General features: G+C 49.0%; 1 protein-coding gene across 5 annotated transcripts in view; it reads right to left on the bottom strand.

Moving 5' to 3' along the window:
* Positions 1-8,131: 8,131 nt before the first annotated feature.
* The window catches only part of DAPK2 (death associated protein kinase 2), a 108,078-nt gene continuing 93,939 nt past the window's right edge, over positions 8,132-22,270 (bottom strand). For 2 of the 5 annotated variants that reach the window (XM_054565303.1, XM_054565305.1), the window contains exon 10: positions 18,701-21,691. In XM_054565303.1, the coding sequence (XP_054421278.1) occupies positions 21,083-21,691 (609 nt within the window). In that variant the 3' untranslated portion in view covers positions 18,701-21,082. Of the gene's footprint in view, positions 8,788-11,417; positions 11,502-11,620; positions 11,711-18,036; positions 21,692-22,270 lie in introns of those variants that run through there. The other 3 variants (XM_054565307.1, XM_054565306.1, XR_008528423.1) reach the window with 3 other exon arrangements.

Genomic DNA, 22,270 nt, shown 5'->3' with positions numbered 1-22,270 from the left:
CCCACTGTGACCCAGCCCCTTCACTGCTACAGCCCCCTCCACACCAGACCCCAACACTTCCAGGCTACTCCACATTTTCAGGAGACACCCTGCTCTCTCCTCCCTCTGTCTTTGTTCAAGCCGTTCCTGGCTGAACACCACAACCCCCTCCACATACACTAATTCCCTTATTTATTGAAGCCCATTTCAAACCCCAACTCCCCCAGATGCCCCTCTGGGCCCCCATGAGTCGGGACAAAGGACTTCTCCCTCAGCTCACAGCTCAGCCTCTATTTCACCCTGCCCTGTGTAGTAGCTCTTCTTGTCACCAGTCTGTAGATGCCTTGAGGACAAGGATTGTCTTTTTCATCTTTGTCTACATAATTGTTAAATGGATGTGACGCCAGAAGACAGAACCAGGACAACAGACGGCTCTTTGGGGAGGTAGATTGGCACTCAACCTGAGAAAGAACTTGTAACAATGTGAACAGTTGACACCAGCTCTTGAGTGTCCTGCCATCAAATCATAAGCTCCCTATCACCTCTCGGCATCTTCAGCGGGGTTGGATGAGCATCTACAAAGTCACCAAAGTCCCTGGTTAGGCAGAGCCTGACCAGCCCGACTGCCTCCGCAGGCCCAGCTCTCGCCAGGGGAGCCTGAATCCCACCAAACCACTGCTTCCCAGACCCACAAGGTGCTATGGGCTGGCTGGACCTCACCAGAGACAAGTGACAGCAGGCAAGTGTGAATGTTTGTCAGCGGCCTTCACTGAGCCGGCCCACGTCCCCACGCTGAGTACTGCCTCCGCGGAAGGAACAAGCCCTCTTTGATTCATCCACATGCCTTTTCCTCATTTCATCCACACCTGTGCTTCCAGCCTCACGGGCTAGAGGAAGCAGTTTGTCTATGGGTCAGTTGAATATCTAGAGGTTCATCCCTAGCCTGAGCTCCTTGGGAACTGTGCCTAGCACCACACCAGATGCATGTCAATGCTCAGAAAGGCGTGCGTTTTCTCCCCATGCCCTGTTTAAGCCTTTCCTCATCCCTGGTGCCCTGCCAGGTACACACCGGTGGGCAAATGCCCTCTTGCCCCTCCCCATCTTCTCTTGGAAAAGAGCCTGTAAATCCTCTGACTGAGGGTCCCAGCCCTGCCATCCCCGGGGAAAATTTTACTATTTAAATCAGACAAGTTTGAAAGACTCACTTGATATACATGCTATTGTTTATTTGTTGGTTGGGTGGTTTGGAGAAGGAAGAGAAGGATTTTCCAGAGTCTGGACACATGGCTTGGTGGGGCCCCCCAGGGTCAGCACTGATTGTAAGAGTTTGGTGAGGTCTGCACTTTGTACCATTCAAGACACTCCACTCTGGCTTCCTACCCCATCAGGAAGTGCCCATCCGTCAGTTTCAAAGCCAGTAGCTTGGTTATTGGAACAGCCTGAGAAAGCGATGACCCGGGAGACCCAGCTGGGAAACACCCGGGGCTCAGCTCGCCTTCTGCCAACCTCTAGGTCTCAAGAGCATTCTCATTTCCTCTCCTTCCTGGGGCTGGCTGAAGTCATGACCTTCTGAAAGAATGCAGGGTCAGCCAGCCCGTCTGAAATTTCCTCTATGTGTGTGTGAAAGGAGATATGTCCAACTGTGAACACAGAGTCCACATCCTTATGACTCAGCAAATGCAGCTGTCCTCAAACCTGTCCCCTGGAATGTCAACTAGACCAGCCTCAGAGGTCTGGCAGCATTAGAACAGATGCTGCAATGCCTGGGCCCAGAGGCACTTTCCCCATGCGTTCTTTCAGACAACATCCAGGCACCCAGATACATCACCACAGAGATAGATACACATACCCAGATGCAGTCAGATGCATACACACAGAAACAGAGATAGAGACACACAGAAAACTCAGACACATCCAGCGACACACACACACGCAATCTACACGCACGTGCACACAGAAGTGCACACAGTTACACACACAAATACCTAGGAATACCCAGAAACACACACACACACACACACACACACACACACTCTCACACACACACTCCCCTAAAGGACTCAGCCAGAGTCAGATCTGTCCTCTATGCCTGACCTTGAATGCCTCTTCTGATCCCAGCAGGTGGCTGCTGGCTCTATAGCAGGACCCTCTGGGTCTCTGATCTGGATCTACGGTCACAATGGCTAGAGGAAGGGGAAAATAGTAGAACGACTAATTTATCACACTGTTAATTCAACTCCCCCCCCAAAAAAGTTTCACTTTTTCATTTATTTGGTAACTTTCCAAAGCCCAGCCATGTGAAGGCATAAGGACAAGAAATCAGAACACTAACTCATATCCTCTTTTCCTTTCTCTTATCAGAAGCTTGCCTATTCTTTAAAGCCAGACAAAAGTCTGATGCACAGTAGGCCTTCAAGACCAATACATATGAATTGAGTATATCCATGAGGGAGAGGCATGCTGGGAGAGGGTGGCCACCCAGTGCCTGGTTCTGAGGGCTCCGTTTTGGCTTTCTGTCAGTCTGAGGTCCTGTAGCTATCCTTGCCATTTAGGATCAACCAAGGAATGATAACTCATTCATTAATTAATTCCATAAATAGTTACTGAGCATCCACAGACACTATACAGAAAACAGCAAACAGAAAGTCCTAATCCAGCTCTCATAGAGCTTATGGCCCATCAGAGGAGAGAGACATCAAAAACTCATGTAATTCTTAAAGTATTAGGCCCTAGCCAGGTGGCAGAGTTGGTTCAAGTGCTGTCTTATATACCAAAACATTGTGGTTTCGATCCCTGGTTATGGTGCATATGGGAAACAACTGATATATGTTTCTCTCATATTGATGCTTCTCTCTCTCTCTCTCTTATTAGTATTAGTTATGAGCTAAATATGGTCTCCCCACCTTGTCCAAAATTCATATGTGAAGTCCTAAGTCCACATACTTAGAATGTGACTGTATTTGGAGATAGGGTCCATTAAGGAGGTGATTAAGTTAATGAGCCCATTTGGGTGGGCCCTAATCCAGTATTACTGGTGTCTGTATAAGAACAGGAAATTTGGATACACAAAGAGGCACCAGGGACCCATGTGCCTAGAAGAAACACCATGTGAGGCGGCAGTAAGGTGGTGGCCACCTGCAAGCCAAGCAGAGAGGCCTCAGAGGAAACCAACCCTACCAGCACCTTGATCTTGGACTTCCAGCCTCCAGAACTGTGAGAATATAAATTTCTGTTGTTTAAGCCACCCAGCCTGTGACATTTTGTTATGACAGGCCTAGCAAACAACCTCTAAAACAGGGTGGGGTACAAATAGTCGGGGTCCTACATCTACTTCTTTAAAGAGTTGTTCTGCCCTTTGAGCTGAGCTGAGGCCCTGAATGAAAAGACAAAGCAGCAGTAAGCAGCGCTCTCAGCGCCCTGACTCCAGAAGGGCTCTGTTTCTGCCTCTAGCTTCGCCAGTAGGGCCGCTCCAGGACCAGTGTGGGAAGAAAGCCTCTCATGCCTTCTGTGTTCAAGAAGCCATTGTCAGTGTCTGCACAGACTCAGGTATCTCACAGGTGTGCTGGAGCCGAAGAGGTGAGTAATAGGGAACCTGGGCACCAGGAGCCATCCACACAGAGTCTAGGCTACGAGTGTTGTCTATCACTATGGGCCATGGTTGTTCTCTCTTTATATTTCCCAGAGCTGCCTGGAGTCTCAGAGCACAATTAAATTATGGCAATAACAAATCCCTTAAGTTGTCCGAGTTCTTAAAAGTTGACAAATCTCCTTTACAAAATTGACCTCAAAGGGGCGCTCATGATAAGTAACATTGACATTATTATCACCATGTCACAGATGAGAAAGTTGAGGTCCAGGAAGGTTGAATGACAACAGCTGAAAAGTGGCAGGACTTAGCTCAGGGCTTTGGGCTCTGAGGGGTGAAATATAATAAGGGCTGCTAAGAACTTGAAAAGAGAATGAGGGAAGACATAGGATCACCTTCTCTCAATTCAAAACAAAAGGAAGAAAACCCTAGTGCAGTCCCATCAGGAGTAAGGAAATGGCTCAAATGGCTTTTCAAACTCCATCCAGACTCTGGGTTTAAACTCAAAGAGACATGAAGGCTCCCAGAGTGGGAGCTGGCAGACAGCCTAGTTGGGCATCTCAGAGCCCTTAGGCAGACTCCAAGGGGAGGCGGTGCCTGGGGAGGTGAAGCTGTGAGGGACAAGGGGTATTTTCCACCCTTTCTCTTTAAAATGGGAATAATAATCCAGCCCAGGGATTCTCACAGGGTGGCAGGGTGACCTCTGATCAAGGTGCCAATAAAAAAACACATACAGAAGAAAGCCTACTGTTGAGTCATGAGGGAAAAGTACACTGGGGGTGCGGGTAGGCACCACCCCAACTCCATGCGCTGCCCCTTCGGGCATCTGGTGACCACTAGAGTTGGTTTCTTTTACCTCATTTACTCCCTTTATTATTTTAACATAATACTTGCTACATCCAAAAGAGTAGGTAACTAATATGTAAGTGAGAAAGCATGAGGATAAAATGAACCCCTGGGAGCCCACGTGACCTTGGTGCTGGCCAGAACCACTCCGAGCAGCCAGCACCCACCCCTGTCTCCCTCTGCATCTCAGCTGCCCAGAGGGAGAGCTTCACCTTGAATTCTGAGTGCAGTCATTGACTTGCTTTCAAGATACAGTCTTATCATATTTGCATGTATCTCTAAACAACACATGGTATAGTTTTTGATCTTTACAAAATCAGTATTGTTTTGCATGTGGTGGTTCTCCAAGATACTTTTTTCACTCAACAGTGTTTCTCCAAGAAAAATAGAGAAGAAGTGTGGATTCGTAGGTAGGCAAAGCTGGGCTGGGTTCTGGATTCCAAATACTGTAGCTGTGTGATTGCATACAAACTCCTTAACTCCGCTGAGTTTCAGTGTCCTCAGATTCATAAACGGGGCTCTTGTTTACCTTGCAATGTTATGAAGAGGATTAAATGAAATGGTGTATATGAAACGTTCCTCTTGCAGAACAAGTTTTAAAAGATTATTTTGAGCTTTTTTCTTTCATTTTTCTTCTAGCTCAGAGAGGGAATCACTGATCCACGAGAAAAAAAAAAAAAAGTAATTCTCCCTAGATAGTATAATCAACTTTTTTTAGATTAAGAACTGGGAATGCAAATTTTATTCAGTAAGCCAAGTCACTGCTAAAATAAGTATTTCAGTTATATATTGATTTGCTAATGGGCAGAGGAGGAGTGAAAAGGGGAACTAGTGGGAGAGAAGAAAAAACAGGAAGAGAGGAACTATTAATGGGAGATCACCAACTGTGTTTCTGCTTTTTGAAATGTCAATTAACCATTGTTTACAGCTCTTCAACTGCTCCAGTCCCTAAGCCTATTAAGGTTTGCTTATAATGGGATCCTCTCAGCAGACCACCTACGAGTAGTGAACAGAACAATGCCAGGATGACAACAAGCTGGGAACCAGAAGGAAAGAAAGTTCTATATGCCTCTGGCAGATAAAATTCCTTGTGATATCCAAGTCCTCAGCTGAGCTCTTTTCACAGGTACCTACGTCGTAGAGCACAGGGATTTATAGTGTAGCTTTCATTTGCTTCCAGAATAAGGTTTTCAGCAAATAAATATGAAAGCCAGTGAGACTGACATTAGAATGTAGTGCACTAAAATATTTATATGCGTATTTGTGAAATATTAATGCAGCATCCTGGAAACACACAGGCAAACACTCTGGGGCAGGACCCCCTCAGACCTCTTTAAAGACTTTCCTTTTAATGAAGCACAGCTTTCGTCGCTGGAAATGTTCACATGCTTCAGAGCACACTGTGGTCTCGGTCAGCCCTGAAGTGTCAGTTGGTCAATATATCCTCTTCAGAGCCAGTGGAACACACCTGCCTCCCCTGGGTCAGCTGTTCCACCCATCTTCACACCTGGAGGCGGGCAGCCACCTGCCAGCAGGAGGGCCACGACGGAGCCCTGTGTGGGAGTGGCATGGGCGCCTGGCTCTGGTGGCTGGACTTCCAAGGCATCCTTGGGAACACGCATCCTCAAAGGCCCCTTCTGTCCACTGCTTGGCCCTATGCTTCCCAAGAGATTCTGGGAAAACCAGTGGATGCCATCCAACACCAGAGAACAGGGCTGAGGGGACTTGGTCAATAGGGCTTTAAATCGCCTGGATGAGAGGAAAGCAAAGCGGAGCAGTCGGTGGCCTGGATAGAGTCCTGTCTGCGTAGGACTTACAGGATGTGGACCGCTGTAGGAAAGGGCCCGTGTCTGTCCTGTTTGCTCTCCTAACCCCACATCTAGAACAGTGCCGGGCAGATACTGGTTAACTGACTGACTCGTGGCCCGTGGGGTTTGGCTACTGAGATGCCCCCACCTGGTGGCAGCGTCTGTTACTGTGAGAAGAAAGACGGCAGTAAGTGCAACCACTTCTTCCATTTCCAGGAATGAAGGATGTGGCAGGGAACAGCCAGGAGAGATGAGAGCTTGTTTAAAATGAATGGTCGATCCACTTCCTGAAAGGTCTACCATAACTCACCAAGCTGAAGAAAGGAGCGCATGCTAGGAGTCAGGAAGTCAGGGTTTTCATCAGCCATTTTCTCAAACATGTTGTGTGGTGTAGAACTAGTCACTTCCTCTCTCGAGGCTTCTGTCTCCTCTTCAGTAAAATGTCATAGCTGGGTCAAATTCTAAAAAGCTAATCCTACGGCCATGATTGGAAACTCACACTGGGTTTGTCAAAGCCATTCACTGCTCTCCTTTCTATCAGAGGACCAGTCCCCTACCCACGGCCACACTTTTACTTTCTGGAAGCAGCCAATGAATTCCCATTCCAGAACATTCCTTGTCGATTTATGTGACCAACCACAACCAAGAGCCCCTCACTGGCCCAGGGGCCCTGAACATAGTCTTCAGCCGCAGGGAGGCTGCAGGGAGGCCCAGAGTCGGCTCTGCCTGAGAACTCCAGGTGAGCTCCAGGGCTTTCTTCAACAAGCTCGTGGGTCCACTTCATTTCTGCCTGGAAGGCCTTTCTCTTCCTGCGAGGCTCTTTGGCTCTTTATCCACCCACTCGCATGAAGGTAGCTTGGTCCACTCCCTCCCACGAGGTGCTTAAAAGTTAATGTGGACAAAGGGAAAGGCTGCCTCCCCTTTCCCCCAGACCCTGTGCTTTCTGCCCTTTCTCCTTCTTTCCCTCTCTCTTTCCTGGCTCACTTTCCCGGCTCACTTTCCCTCACTCACCTTCCAAAACCTTCCCTTTCTTCCCATCTATTCTCAGGTACTTTCTCGGTTTCAGGGTTTCACCATGACCCTTTTGATTTCTGGCTTCCAAAGTTCTTCTCTTGGGTTTCTGGCCAGCAACACTGTTCTTTTAGCTTGGAGAGCATGGCCCAGATATCTATGTCCAGGAATGTTCCCTTACCATACTTACTCAAGGGTGCTGGTAATCCACCTCTTTTACCTCTCCTTTCTCCCTATGGGTTCTTTGTTTTTTTCCATCCATATCTTTAAAAGTCCCCTTCCCCTGCCTTGGCCATAGTTGGCAGGCATGTTAATTTTCTAGGGCTAACAAAGTAGCACAGACTGTCGATATGAACAACAGAAATGTATTTCCTCATAGCTCTGGGAACTGGAAGTCTAAGATCTCCATCTTAGTGGGGTTTGGTTTCTTCTGAGGCCTCTCTCCTTGGCTTGTAGATGGCTATATTTTCCCTGTGCCTTCACATGGTCTTCCTTCTGTGTCCTAATCTCCTCTTCTTATAAAGACACCAGTCACATTGGAATTTGAGCCCACTGACCTCATCTTAACTTGATTACTCCTCTGAAGACCCTATGGCCAAATATAGTTCTATTCTGTGGTACTGGGGGTTGGGAGACAGAACTCAGCCCACGCCATCAGGGGTGATGACGATAGTAGCAGAGACAGCATAGGCATCATGGGCCATATCTGACTCCGGGCTGATTTAGGGAAGGGTATAGAAGGCAGGTGCTTTATATAGTCCAGAGGGAGTGGTTCAACATGACCTTCCGAAGTACTATCCACTCAGCACCCTAACCCTGGGTGCCCCCACAGAGTCAGACATATCCTGATGCAGATAGTCCTAGAAGAAGCCAAACATCAGGTAAACCAAACATTTAATAAAAATGAAAAAAATTTACAATATAGTGGGCTGGCAATGGGCTGCTTTAGAAAGTCTGATATGTTGGTCGGCCTGACATGCTGACTCCACGTGGGTTCTACGAGGTCACAGGATTGGTCCCTCACACCCAAGATTCACTTCACTCGCTTGGCTTGTCCCCATGGGGGAGGCCTCTGTCTTCCTGGTATGATTATTGACCAGGCTGGTTCCGAACTCCCTCACCTTGTGAGGAAAACTGCCTGAGTCTTCACCCTTGATGACAACGTCCATTTACATTGTTTTCTAAAGTCCACACCCGCACCCCAGGTTCTCAGGTTGGCAGACAGGAAAGAGCCCATTTTGTGGCGAATAAGAGCTTCGGGAATGGCGGCACCTCCTCCATAGAAAACAGCCACAGCTCCCAGGGTCTTCTGGCTCCCCTGCAAACTCTTCAGAATCCTGCAGGCCCATCTCTCTTGCAAAGAGTTCAGGCATGAAGAATGCCTGGGTGCTGGTAACCAACAGGGACCAAGAGTCTGCACAGAAGGAAGCCCTGCTGGGCCTGGGCTTCCTGGGTGACCACCAAGAGCCAGGCCAGTTAGGAGGTACTGCTCCTCCTCCGGGAGTGGAGGGCTTTCCTCGTGGCAATGTCTTCCTCTGTGTCACTCTCACAATTCCTCTAGAAAAAAAAGAAGAGAGACCCAGGGCAAGAGCATCATGAGATGTCAGGGATGGGGTTGTGCTGGGCAACCTGGCCTGGTACACCTGGGCCAGGGGCCTGCAAGGCAGAGAGGCAGAAGGCCGTCATTCCGTCCAGAGACTGGGCGTGGGTCGGGGAGGGGAAGGGCCTGAACTGGGGCCAGACCAAATGCCTTGAGGCCTCCTCCTTCCCAGGAGGAAGGAAAATAGGCAGAGCATCTAGGGGAATCGGGTGCCAGGAGAAGCCAAATTATAACAATAATGAAAATTATATCTGGTGGCTGCCACAGGATTAAGACCACTTGGATACATGGCCTGGGAGCTGATAGGTCTCCTGAACTCAGACTAGAGAGGCGGGGAGAGAAGGGAGTCACCAGCACCTCTCCTGCCTGTGACCCCACGCCCCCTCTTCCTTGACTGGCTTGGGCAGCACCTTGAGCAAGGCTTGCTGGGCAGTTTTTCCATTTTCATGAAAGAGGAAGAATAAAGCACATTCCATGGCTACACCAAAGCTGAGGCTCTGGAGGTCACGGAGTCATCTTCATTCAGGCCACATTGATCTAGCAAACTATTTAAATTATTAAAAGAAGTACTAATTCAGAAAGACTTAAGCAAGTCATAAAAATATCTGTTTTAAGATGTTCAATTTTAATGTTTTCCAAGCAAAAGGACCTTTTTCTTTTTAAAAAAAAAAAAAAAAAAAAGGGAAGTCCCTATGGGAAAACTTTATAATAGATATCTAGAACCCAATCCTTTTCCACTTGTAGGGTGAGCCATTGAGCTAATGATGCTCAGCATTAAAAGAGAGGGCTATTTTTAAAAGTTTACACAAGAACAAACATTAGAATGGAAATGTATAGTCCTTTCAATACTCCCTGGTCCTGTCTCCCTATGGCCTGCTTCCTATCAGGGCAACGCAGCTGAAAGGCATGCCATGTGCCTTCCCAGGGCCTTCTTGCCCTCCTCTGGCCTAAGCCACCTGGAAATCCAAGGTCAAGATCAACTTTAGCCAAATCCTGGACCAAGCCCGGCTATGACAATAAAAATAACTCAAGTTCTGCTGAATGTCAACTTTTTAGAGTGCGTCAGAGCCAAACAATAAAAAAGTAAATTGGGGGAAAGTCTGTCTGTCATTAACAGGGATTTTCAGAGGGAGGGAGCCCAATTCCTTTTATAGCAGATGAGGGAAATGACTAGGGAAGGGACATGGCTTGGCCGAAGCCACTCAGTTGTTTCAGTCCTCTGGAGCCATAAATCCTCACGTCCTGGTCAAGAGCAAGAATCAACAAGAGCTCAGGCCCTGACCGGCATGCTCAGGGGGCTGGGCATTGTACTGCAAAGCAAAAGGTCACCGGTTTGATTCCCCGTCAGGGCACATGCCTGGGTTTCAGGCCAGGTCCTCGGTTGGGAGTGTGTGAGGGGCAACCAATGTTCTCGCACATCAGTGTTTCTCTCACTCTCTTTCTCTCTCCCTTCCTCTCTCTCTCTGAAAATAAATAAATAAAATCTTAAAAAAAAAAAAAGGCTCAGTCTGAAGAAAGAGGACCCCAGGATGTGGGCGTGAGGGAGCAGGGGCAGGGTGGGGAGGAACAAAGAGGGTGTGCTGGGTCCTGGGATTCAGCCCAAGTGCTATGTGTACTAAGGTTGCTCAGCACTGACTGTCCATCTGTCTCAGGAAGCTGCCTTTCAGCCCTGTCCTGAGAAGCAGGCACCCTCTGTTCCTGACCTGTGTCATCCCAGACACGCCTGGGGCCCTCACCACACTCTGTGAGCAGTGGGGAGCATCTCTCCATGGCACCTGTAACAGCTGACATACTAACACTGCATTCAGAAGCACTGGCACTGTACTCTAAAGTCTGCAGGAGTATTTTATCAACAATAATAACTGCTAATACATATTGAGTGCTTGAGTGCCAGGTTCTAAGAATATGTCATCATTTGATACTCATGACTACCCTATGAGGCAGGAACTACGGTTAACCTCCTTTTACAAATGATAACATTTTGGCACAGAGAGGTTAAGTAATGTCTTCAAAGTCACACAGCTATTAAGTGGCAGATGTGAATCCTGGCAGTCTGGCTCCAGAGGCCACACTCTTGATCAATGTATTATAAGTGTCTTAATTTAAATGTAACAAAAGTGTAACAAGCTAATCAAATATAAGATATCTAATTATTATTACTATTAATGTTAATCTAAAGCAAAACAGAAATGGAACCGTTGAAATGCAAACATAAAGCTCCCACTCTATAGCAGATCTTTGGAATGTCAGGAATACATTCTGGATTGCTTGTGGTAGTCCCTTTATCCAGAGACCTCAAGGTCCCCAGCAGGCTACAGGTCCCCAGGGAAGGGCCGGGGCAGCGCTGTGGCAGCAGCAGTCCCTTTGCAGGCCTACCAGGGGAGGATTCGAGTCCCCCAGAAGCTAGGCTTCTCCTGGCACCGCTCCATGGTCCCTCTGGACGCGAGGCCTCCACTAATCACAGGGCAGCGGCAGGCAGGACCAACGGAGCTGGCTGGAAACAGTCGAGGCCCACCTGCTCCCCTTCATCCCTGAGCTCCAGGCCGCCCCTGAATTCCACCCCAGATGAGGACGCTGCATTACCCACCAGGTTCTCCTCCGGCCTCAGGTGTACCTTCTTCATCAGGGAGCGAGTGAGGTGGTTACACAAGGAGACGATGCTGAAAGAGAGCTGAGGAAGGGAGAGAAAAGGAGCTGCCAGGTGAGAACATGCACAGAGACCCTGGAAGGAACCAGCACCCCACCAGAGTCCCCCCACCGGTGGCCCTCCACCCCTAAGCCCTGACACACCTTCCACCGTCTGCGGACGTACTGCTTCTTGAAGTTCTCCAGGTTGACCACGGACTCCCTGCGCACCAGAGCTTGCTGGTTGTCCACCGGCTGGGAGACAAAGTAGAGCACAGCGGCTGACCTTGAGCTTCAGACAGCAGCCAGCCCCTCGCCCCAGAACCCCCGACCACACACCCTCTGTAGCCTGACCCTGGCGCCTTCCCACTGGGCAGCGCATGCGGAGGGATGTCACACTGAGGGCAATGTCTACAGATGTCTCAGCTATTCAGGAGAGGCCCTTGGTGCCCCGGAGCTGTTATTACCATAGCCAGACACATGTGCTGACCAGGATGGAGGCTGAGCCCCGGGAAGGGGGAGAGAGGGAGGCAGGGCTTTCGGCCACAAATCACTTTGGGGAAAGGTCATTGTGCAGTAGTCTAGGATGTCCGTTGTGCCTCCTTATGGGCACATAATAGACGCCTTAGTTGGCACACAGGACATGAGAACTCCAAAAATAAATGGAGGGAAGTAGGGGCTTTGAGGGAGGTCAAGAGGAAACAGAATGTGTAGGTGCCTTTCACAGCCTAACAGTCAAGGCTCAACTTAAATCCTGACTTCTCCAAGAAGCGTGGATGACTTTGTTGAGCCTCAGTCTTCTCATCTGTAACAAGCAGACAATAAATAACCTTGTGTCACTGGGTTGTTTAGGATTAAATGAATGTGGGTATGTAAAGTGCTTAACCTAGAGACGCTCAATAAATTATTGATAGTTTTCCTGCCTTCTCCACCCTCTCTTTTTAAAATTTATTTATTTAAAAAGTTTTCTTTTTGCCAAAAAACTAGACATATGTAATGTATACAATTTGATGAGTCCATTCCCTCTTGAATTCCTCACACTTTGTATATAAACCAGATTTTCCAAAACCAAGAGATCAAGAGATGGGGTTTTGGGGGTTCTGTGAAACTTCTGAAATGGTTTGTAAATTTTAGTGTGTAAACTTGTACATGAATGTTCTCAGCAGCATTATTTACAATAGTCAAAAAGTGAGAACAACTGAAATGTGCATAAAATGATGATGGATAGACAAAATATGGTCCCTCTACACAATGGGATATTACTCATGAAAAGAATGAAGTGCTGATTCATGCTACACCAGGAATGAATCTTGGAAACATTATAAGTGAAAGATGGCAGACATAAAAGGCCATAGGCTGTATGATTCTATTTACATACTATGTCCAGAATAGGCAAATCCACAGAGGCAGACAATAGATTAGTTGCCATGGGTTAGAGAGAGGGAAAATGGGGAATGACTACTAAAGGGTATTAAGTTTCTTTTGGAGGTGACAAACTGTCCTGGAATTATATAGTGATGATTGCCGCACAATCTCATGAATATACTAAAAACCACTGAATTGTATACTTTCAAATGGTAAATTTATAAAATGTGAATTATATATCAACTTAAAAATTTAGTGTCTAAGTACAGATACACATTTCTTCTGCAGAGTCGATAGCTTTCATCGATTCTCAGAGGACTCCGTGACCTCTAGCAAATGAACTGCCCAGGCTGATCCATCAATTCCCATCCGACTCTGTTTTTCTCTCTTGCCTCTGACAGCCTCCTCACAGCAATGCCTCATCTGGCATTTCCGTGAATGAGGAGTGAGGGAGCTCATTGGTTCCTGAGTGCTGATCTCGTCTGTTAACCACGCTTGTTTATTTTTCATCATGGCGCGAGGCACCGGGGGAGGCCTGTGCATGCTGCTGGCTCTCACTGCCCGGGACTGAACATCGTCTGGCAGGACCTTCCCTTGTCCACCCAGTCCCCTCCCTCCTGGAAGGCCTCGGTGTGTTTCAAAGCCCATTTTAAATGGGACCTCCTTTAAGACAATGTCCAAGAAACAAAGTCCCTCTCCCGAATGTGACCAAAACACCTGTGAGCTCCCTTATTACGTATGTCACCTATCCCAGTCAGCTCTGCAGGGGCGTCATCCCACCAGTGGGAAACAGCTCGAGGGCACGGAATTTTCTTCATGTATTTGTCAATGTCCCCGGCCCCACAGCCTCCCCACTCAGAGCATACAACAGTGGGTGCTTAATAGTTGCAGGGTGAAATTGTTTCCTTGAGCCGCTGAAGAGACAAACTGGAATAAAATCCTAGGACCTGGGACCTGCTCACTCCTGCCCATGAGACACAGGCACCTGGGTCAGCAGCCATAACATCATGAGAAGGAGTCCAAACACAGTGACTCCTCACAGCTCTGCCCAGGGTCAGCAGAGTTCTGTGGGGGCCAGAGAGGACGGTGCACACGACCCGCCGTGTGCGAGAAGACAAGAAAGCTGGGGCGAGTCACCCTTCCAAACTGGAACACAGTGGTTTGGCCCAAAGAGTGCAGAAGGAAAGGAGGGAGGGTAAGAAGGGACGAGAAGAGAAAAGAGAGCAGAGGGCCATCAGGCTGAGCTCTCCCAGCGCTTTCCGTAACTGCGTCTCACCGCTGCTGCCCCACCTGCCGGCCCAGCCCTGGGTCTAGGTCTCACCCGGAAGGGAGACGCAAAAGAGGACGAGCCTGTCTGGTCCTGGTATCAAAGCCTGTCTAGCAGCTTTCTGGCACTCCTAATGGAACTCAACATGCTCACCAAGACCCCCAAAGCCTGGACCATATGGGTCCTCCTCCAGTCTGATTTCCTCCCTCTGTCCTTCCCATTGCTGTGGCTCTCATCACACCGGTCTGCTTGCTAGTCCAGGAACCCAAGGTCTCAGGGCTCTGCCCTCGCTCCTTTACATATTCACTTTGTCACTTTGTTCAGGTCCTTGCTTAAATGTCACCTCCTCAGGGAGGCCTTCCTTGACCATCCAATATAAAATAGCACCCCAATTGCTTTGCATGACTCACTGTGCCTGTGCCCTATTTCTTCACAGCATGTCACTGACATTTTATTCTGCATTTATTTTTTGTTAGTTCCCCTCCCCTGCACCTCCCAGAAACCAGTGTCTCCTTTCCAAGGTGATTTCCTGCCTCCCCAACCCACCAAACATTTCTGCCTCTAACTTCACTAATATCTCCCATTCCCCTTTGAGCCTACCCCTTGCAGTGGACACCTGCACTGCGCTTGGAGAGTTTGATGAGGCAGGATCAGTAGACTCCGGGAGGAAAGGAACCCCTTTTCATCCACTTAGTGATCGGCGCCCTTGCCTGGAGAGAATGCCTAAACCCCATGCCTGGAAGGTCAACCTGCAGGCTAGGGGAGTCTTGTTAATGAGAATCCCATCTGCCAACTGGTCACAGCAGTGCCAGCGACCAACTAAAATGTGTATCAGGTGGGACCATCCCCAGAGGCCATTCAAAGGAGGTGATACAATTACTTCTTGGGTCCTGGCTACACTGCTACACAAAACAGCATGCACTTTAAGGAGGAGGCCCCCGGGGCGATAAATCTGTCAGCTTGGTCTTTCCTAATCAATGAGTCTCCTTGGTTGCTAGGAGGGCTAACCAATTGCTGACACTCTCATCTAAGCCTTGAAAGTCAGAGATGTAAATCCTCAGTGAAATCTGCTCCCAGAAGAAATGTGGCATCAACACTTTTGATTGAATTGGGAATATGAAGGAGGGATGCAGTTCTGCTCTGCCCTCTCCTGACCCCCACCCCCTCCTCTCTGCAAACAGACCCTGCCCACCTTCCCCGGCCTGTTTTCCTTCGTCCTTCGGGATACCAGAGTCTGGGCAATTCTGACCAGGCTCCTGTGAGCATGTTTGATGGCTCAGAAAAATGTCAAGAAGACAGAATGCTGTGGCTGAAGTCAGGTCTTGTTTGGCAGATGCAAATGCCTTTGAAAGAGCCCAGCGGGGTATGCTGGGTCAGCACCCACGTGCACAGTGCGGGGTGATGACGCAGCAGCCACCCTAGCTTTTCAGGAGAGGCACTCCGGAAGATTTTCTCTAAAATACTAGGCCTCCTCTAGAAACTGCAAACAAGATTGCACCTTTTCAAACCTCCATCTGTGCCGTCTCTCCAGCCCCATCCTCCACCAAAGGCCAGGGACACCTGGGCGTACACTTCTCTCCCTCCGCTGGGAGGAGGTCATTCTGGCCTCCTCCTCCCCAATCTCCTTTAATGGAGTTTCTCTGCAGGTGCCCCCCATTTCTCCCTTTAGCTGGCTGAAGGCTGGACCCTGCTGGTTTCACCTCACCTCCTGAAAGGAGCTCGGGATGCTTACTGGAGCCTGAGTCTCTGCCTCCTTATAAATGAGGCAGGGGAAGGAGAGCCACACAAAGGATGTGTCCCTGCAGGTTGTCCCTACATCAAACACATAATGGAAAGAGGCAGGAATGCCCCTTCCTTGCCTGACCTGCTCTCACTCTTCTGAGGCAGCTCTCAGCACGGATACACTTTTAATCCACTCTCCTGGGCCATCAGTCTTCTGAGCAATTTCTTATCCCCAAGAAAAGCTTCAAAAGCTGCCCTCCTGTACTGTTGTTACATAAGACAGGAGACTTGAGAGACATAACAAACAAATGCCATGAGTGGACTCTGTTTGGATCCTGATTGGAACAAACCAACTATAACAGAACACCCTTGAGAAAAATGGGGACAAGTGAGTACGGAATGTTTATCCAGATGATAGTGAGCAATTATTCCTGATTTTTTCAGGTGTGATAGTGACACAGTGGTAATATTAAAAGGAAAAGCCCTTATGAGAGATTCAAGCTGGAGAATGTATGAGTTAAATTAGTCTGAATTTGCTTTAAAATACTCCAGAAAAAGTAGTGGTGGAGATGAATGAGAGAAGACTGGCCATAACTTGCTCCCTGTTGAAGCTGGTAATTGGTACGTGGAATTCTCTATACCATTCTTGATACTTTTGTGTACATTTTAAATTTTCCCATAACAAAAAGTTAAAAACAAAAACTCTCCCTTTTAATATCTGTCGTCTCCTTCTCCTTAAACTCCACTTCACAGTCCAGGTTCCTGGCCCCCCGTCTGGGTTTATCCCCATCCCTCCAAATTCCCCCTGGTAGCTTTTCCATAACAAAAATAGTTGGGGGTGGGGGAGCAGAGGATGTTGAGAACGTTTCTGCCCTTAGCCCCCACTCCTAACTTCTGTCAGTCAGAATTCCTCTCTCTCCTGTTTTCCGGAATATTGGTACCTCTATTTTACCATCCACCACGGCCTTTCCCATCTCTCAATTGGTTAGGTCCCCTCCCCGTTTGTCCCAGACACTGAGTCTTCTCTTCAGGAGTTGTCTTGTCCTTATCTGTCACCTTTCTCCGGAGCCAGAGCACAATCAGTGTTTGTTCAACTGAACGGGCCCCTTCTGCTCCTCAGACATGCCCACTGCCGGGTCTCTCCTCCAGGGCAGTCTTCTCCGCGGGCCAAGAGTTTCACAGACAAAGGAGAAAGGAGAAATGTCGCTTCCAGAGGCATTTACAGTGGGGATGGTATCTGGGCACAAAGCTGCCTCGCACACGATCCGACTGTACCGTGTGGTGGAGTGAGCCAGGACGCCACCCCGTTCACAATCGCCATGGGGAGGTGGGCGGTGCTGGGAGGGTTGCCTGGAGGAGGCTGACTGATTCTGGCTTCCGCTGTCATTATTAATCCTCCCCACCCCTTCACGGCCCGCCTGCACCTGCAGCATCACCGGTAACCCCCCTTCCCGGTACAAGCGGAGTAATCCTGTGCCATGGGCACCTGCCCCAGGAGCTGACTCCCCAGCTTCCCTGGGAACCGTTATTCAGGAAGGTGTCACTCACTCAACCTCCCCTCCCTGACAGCCCGGGATGGTACTTGCACAGAGCACAGCGGCCGACCTTTTGTGAACAGCCAGGGGAATGAAAAGCCTGGCAGTGGGTGGGTCTGCTCGCAGAGCAGTGCCCCCAGCCTTCCTCCCTCTCAGTGCAGGCGCCAGGGACACTCCGATACTCAGGCGCAGATACTAAGGACCATCAGCATGCCTCCCCCCGCCCCCGCCCTTGGCCCCGCTGGTTAAATTCCAGCTGTGGGCGTGTGAGGAGAAGTTCAGCAGGCCCCCTGGCTGGGCCTCCTTGGACAGCAGGTTCTGATGCCAAAAGGTGATATGTGTTGGACTGGCCAGGTGACAGAGGAAGGTCACAGTCTTCTCTGATTTCCTCTAAAGACTTGGGGGCATTTCTCAGTTCTCTTCGATTTGTCTTTAAAAGTTCTTAATACAGAAAAGGATCTATCTATAAGGTGTCTAAATGACAAATCCTTATCAGTGACCAGACTTGAACATGAAGAGACACTTGCCCTACTGTGAGGAAAACCTCCTATGGCTCCGACTATCTGGGTGACTTTAGACTAGGCCTGTCCTGTAAAATGCCGTAAATTAAGGGTGGCCAGTGGTTCACTTCTGAGGACCTCCCAGCACGGAGAGTGTGTGGCTGCTGCCACGATTCTAAAATAACCATTCTCCCTCCCTCTCCCCGGCCTCCCTAATTCAAATCATCACCACCGTCTTACTCCTTTATTGTATTTTATTTTGATGTTCACAGAAGAGCTTCCCCTGAGTTGCTCAATCGGGGGCTTCCTTTCCTTAGAAAACCTGGCTGTGTGAGGTCAAGGTCTGTTGACATGCCCAAAGGACCTTTAATATTTACAGTGTCATATGCCAAATGAGACATATGCCATATGCAAACGTCGCACCCTGTGACAGGGCAGGTAAGTTCTTGGAGAGGTTGCAGGTGGGCGATTTGTCCCAGTTCTCTCAGGCAGGGCATAGGAACAGCTTCGCCATCTTCCATTGATTGATTCCAAGGTGCACATTTTTGGATCTCTGAAATCAGGACTTTTCTCCCAATCAATGGTATCTTATCATAACTGTCGGTCTGAGGAGGACGCAGGTGTTCACGCTGCTTCTGCCAGCCCTTGGGGGCCACCCTGCCTCGGACTGTCTGATGTGAGATTCTCTGCTTGAGGTTCTTTCAGGTCACACCAACTGTGCAAATTCAGAAAGCTTGAGGACCACCGACCTGGAGCCACTGTTCTCAAGGGACGATTTTTCACCTCGCCACCTAGTGTCAAGGTTGGGTCATACATGTTCCCTTGGTTTTCCTCTCTCTTGGTGGCTTTGTCTCTGAGGGTGTTCCAGCTTTGTATGTGGGGGTCTCCTATTGGACTTCCCATCTTGGGCTTTCTATTCTTCTTCCTTTTGGTGCATAAAATAATGACGTGTCTTATATTAGATGTAAACATGGTTTCTTATATTTGATGAAAAAAGTTTCTATTACAAATATTATATATGATATTAGAAACAATCCTGCATGCTAATAGAAAAAGAGGTAAGATTTTGAAGAAATGGTTTCATGGGATCAAAATCTCAGGTTTTATCCTAAATCACTTCTCATCCGTGCTGCCCACTGGGCATTTCCCCCCAGCACCTCAGGCCAAGACTAGCCGGGCACCCATCACGGCTCCCCATGACTCTTGGGATAAAGGCAGAGTTCTTTATCATGGCAGGGGCTTGCTGGTCCTATGTCCTCTCCAGCCACATCTGCACAATACTCTTATTCTCTCCCTTCCAGCTTTCTATCTGCTTAATTTCAGCCTCTCATTTCTCCTCCCACCACAGAGGCCTGGCATGATGGCTCCGTAGGAAACAATTCTTTCTCTCCAGTTTGCCTAGCTAATCTCGGCTCTGGCGTCACCACCTCACAGATGCCTTCCCTGACTAGATCAGACCCCCACTGCAGGCTCCTGCAGTGCCGCATACTTCTCTTTCTTAGAATATGTTCCAGCTCCAGTTCTACATTTGTAGAATGTTCTTGATTAATGTTGGAATCCTTCACTGACCTGCATGCAAACTTTCTGAAGGCAGGAAACATGCCTGTTTCCTCTTAACTTTGTATCCCCAGTGCCAAGCCGAGTGCCTGCCAGTTGGTAGGTGCTCAGAAATTATTTGTGAATGGATGGATGGGTGAATCTGAGTAAAACCTGCCTTAGAAGCAGAGAGGGAACTCCTGCAGCCTGGGGCAGTGAGGAGAAGCAGAAAGAGCATCAGACTTAGCAGGAGACCTTCACTTCTGCCACTATTATGACCTTGGGTAAATCACACGCTCTCTGTTTCCTCATCTCCAAATTGGAAGTAACATTTATCCTACCTCTCTGACAAGGGTGTTTTGTGAGTCTGTTAAGACACTTTGAAATGATACATCTGTTTCCCCGCCCCCAAGCTTCTAGCACAGCCCTGCGCCCACACTCCAGGCTCTGTCTCTATGAATCCATTGACTGGGTCCTCCTCCAGGAAAAGGTGATAAGATCATACAGTCCTAGGGGACATGTGCTCAAAGCTTGGGGTCAAGAAGGTACCACTGAACCTTGTGCTTCGTAGTCTTAATGTCCACCCTCTTCAAAAACTCTCATGGAGTTTCCCAGACTGTTTAGGGCCCAATGACCTAAGTATGTAAGGAAAGGAAACTTTTGGCCGAGTCCCCTTTGGCATTCATTCCCACACAAGGCTGAGGCCCGTAGCCAGAGCGGGGAAAGGGGGAGAAGGCTGAGATGCCGCCCCTTTCCTCCTGCTCTGCAGGCTCATCTTCAGACAGACACAGGCTGGATAGGAACCATGAACAGCACCCTCTAGGACACAGTTCTCCGGACAATCATCTGAAGGGATGAGGCATTCTACCTACACTTGGCAGAACATGTGAAGTTGCTTGTTTGACCCGTGGGATCTGAACTTTAAAATTAAGGTGAATATTTACAGCAAAGCCTCACAGTTTCTTCCCTCACCTTACACCTCTTCTCTACACCTCACCTTAGAGTCAGGCATCCTGAGTTTCTGTTTCATGTATATCAACTAAGTATGAATGACCCTGAGTAAATCATTTTCCCCTGAGTCAACTTCCTCATCAGTTACATGAAAATAATAGTAACAGCAATAATAATGCCACCCACCTTCCTGTCTCACAAAGTTCTGTCAAGGATCAAAGACATAGTGATCAAAGATATAAGTGCTTGGTAAGTGATGTCAATGCAAATGAAAAGTAATATTTTCTCTGTACATTTTAAATTCCTCCTTCTGAAACAGGAAAGCACCAAGCTGATGTACTGTTACCCACAGTTAACTTAATGTTACCCAAGATCAGCAATCTCTAAGGCATATAGGCGGGAAGTGAAATGTGCACAAACCCATTATGACAAATCAGTTATCGAGCATCTCCCCAGGGCCAGCCGTCCTCCCTCTGAAAAAAGATACATTGAAAGGTATTTATTCTCAATTGTTTTAAAAGCTTGGCTGCCCTGCCAGCCCTGCTCCCAGAAAACCAGGTTGGTGAGAGGAAGTGCAGAATGAATAACTCGCCAGCACATCTGTGATTCTGGATTGTGTGAGGGGGGTGGAAGGCTATGCACGCTACAGACTTACATCCCTGCAGGAAAATTCTAGCCAATACCCAGCAGGGGAATTGGGAACACGCTTGTGCATGCCAACCAGGGGGCATTACTGATTAGATTCCTGTGCTCAGAGCTTCAAGCCGGCCAAGACTTCTTCGCTTCCTGATCTGTTGTGCAGCTCCGCTAGTGGCTCACCGGCGTCCGGGCGGAACACAGAGCCCAGGCCACCTGTGCGGCCACTCTCCAGCTGGCAGCTGCCCACCAGTTCCTGAATCCACTGTAGGTCTGCTGAGAGCTCCTGCCTCAGAGCTTCAAACTGCACCTGCAGGTGGTCCAATTTCCTGGCCATGCTCCCGAGGCCGGACACTGTGGTCTGGATGTCTTCTCGCAGGAGCCTCTTGAAGGACTCCACCTTGCGGAACTCGTACCTGAGCTGGGACAGGTTGTGCCGGGCACTCTCGCTCTCCTCTCGATACCAAGCTTCCTTCTCATTGAAGATGGAGACCAGGGCCTCCACATCATCCTGGATAGTGTCATGGGTCCCTGCTAGGGCACGGCATCCCTGCTCTACCCAAGCCACGTCCTCTACCACATGAGCAAAACGCTCAAAGTTGATGTAGGTATTGTTGGGAGGCATGCTTGAGTGGCATTTGAGGGTGTACTCCCTCAGGCGCTTGGTTTTCAGCTGAGTGGGCTCTGTCTTCCGCTGTTCTGGGGCTCTGTCTTCTCCTTTGGACTGGTGGGTGTGTAGACAGAAGAGCCAAAGTTAATTTGACACTTGTTCCAAAGCGCGGTTCGAGGTGGAGGCAGAAGGCACACAAGCAGCCTCTTTGGCATTCACTGCATGCGTCAGGCCCCGTGGAGGACTGGGGTAGGATAAGCACCCCTACCGACCATAAGCAAGGTCAAGGAATACAGGGGTATTGCCTGCATGCTTGCTTCAGGGCAGGGTGGTCCATGGCCATTAGAGGGTCTTCACACGCATAGCATTTAGGGGCGCTCGTACAGACAAGCAGGCTGCAGCAGGGCTCTGCAGGCATCCACTCAAGGCAGGGGCACCCAAGGCCATGGCTGACAGCGCCAGTTAGCTCCCTGGGCCTTGGCAGCACTCAGGAGGCAGCCCAAGACACTTGCTAGCTCCGAGGCCTGAGCCCACCCAAGACCTGGAGAGCCCTTGGCCTTCCCCACCCTTCAACAAGCAAAGGAACCTGGCTTTTTCTGGAGCCCTCCAGCCCTCCCCACTCCCCACCTTCCATAGGCCTCTATCCCTTCTCATCTGTACCCTCAGATCATCCTCGCCAGCTCTTTCATTTAA

Source organism: Pteronotus mesoamericanus, unplaced genomic scaffold (assembly GCF_021234165.1).
Source record: "Pteronotus mesoamericanus isolate MK-2021 breed Mesoamerican mustached bat unplaced genomic scaffold, CSHL_Meso_final contig_164, whole genome shotgun sequence".
NCBI classification, from domain to species: Eukaryota; Metazoa; Chordata; class Mammalia; order Chiroptera; family Mormoopidae; genus Pteronotus; species Pteronotus mesoamericanus.
Note: the sequence above shows the minus strand (reverse complement) of the source record. Positions and strands in the feature narration are given on the sequence as shown.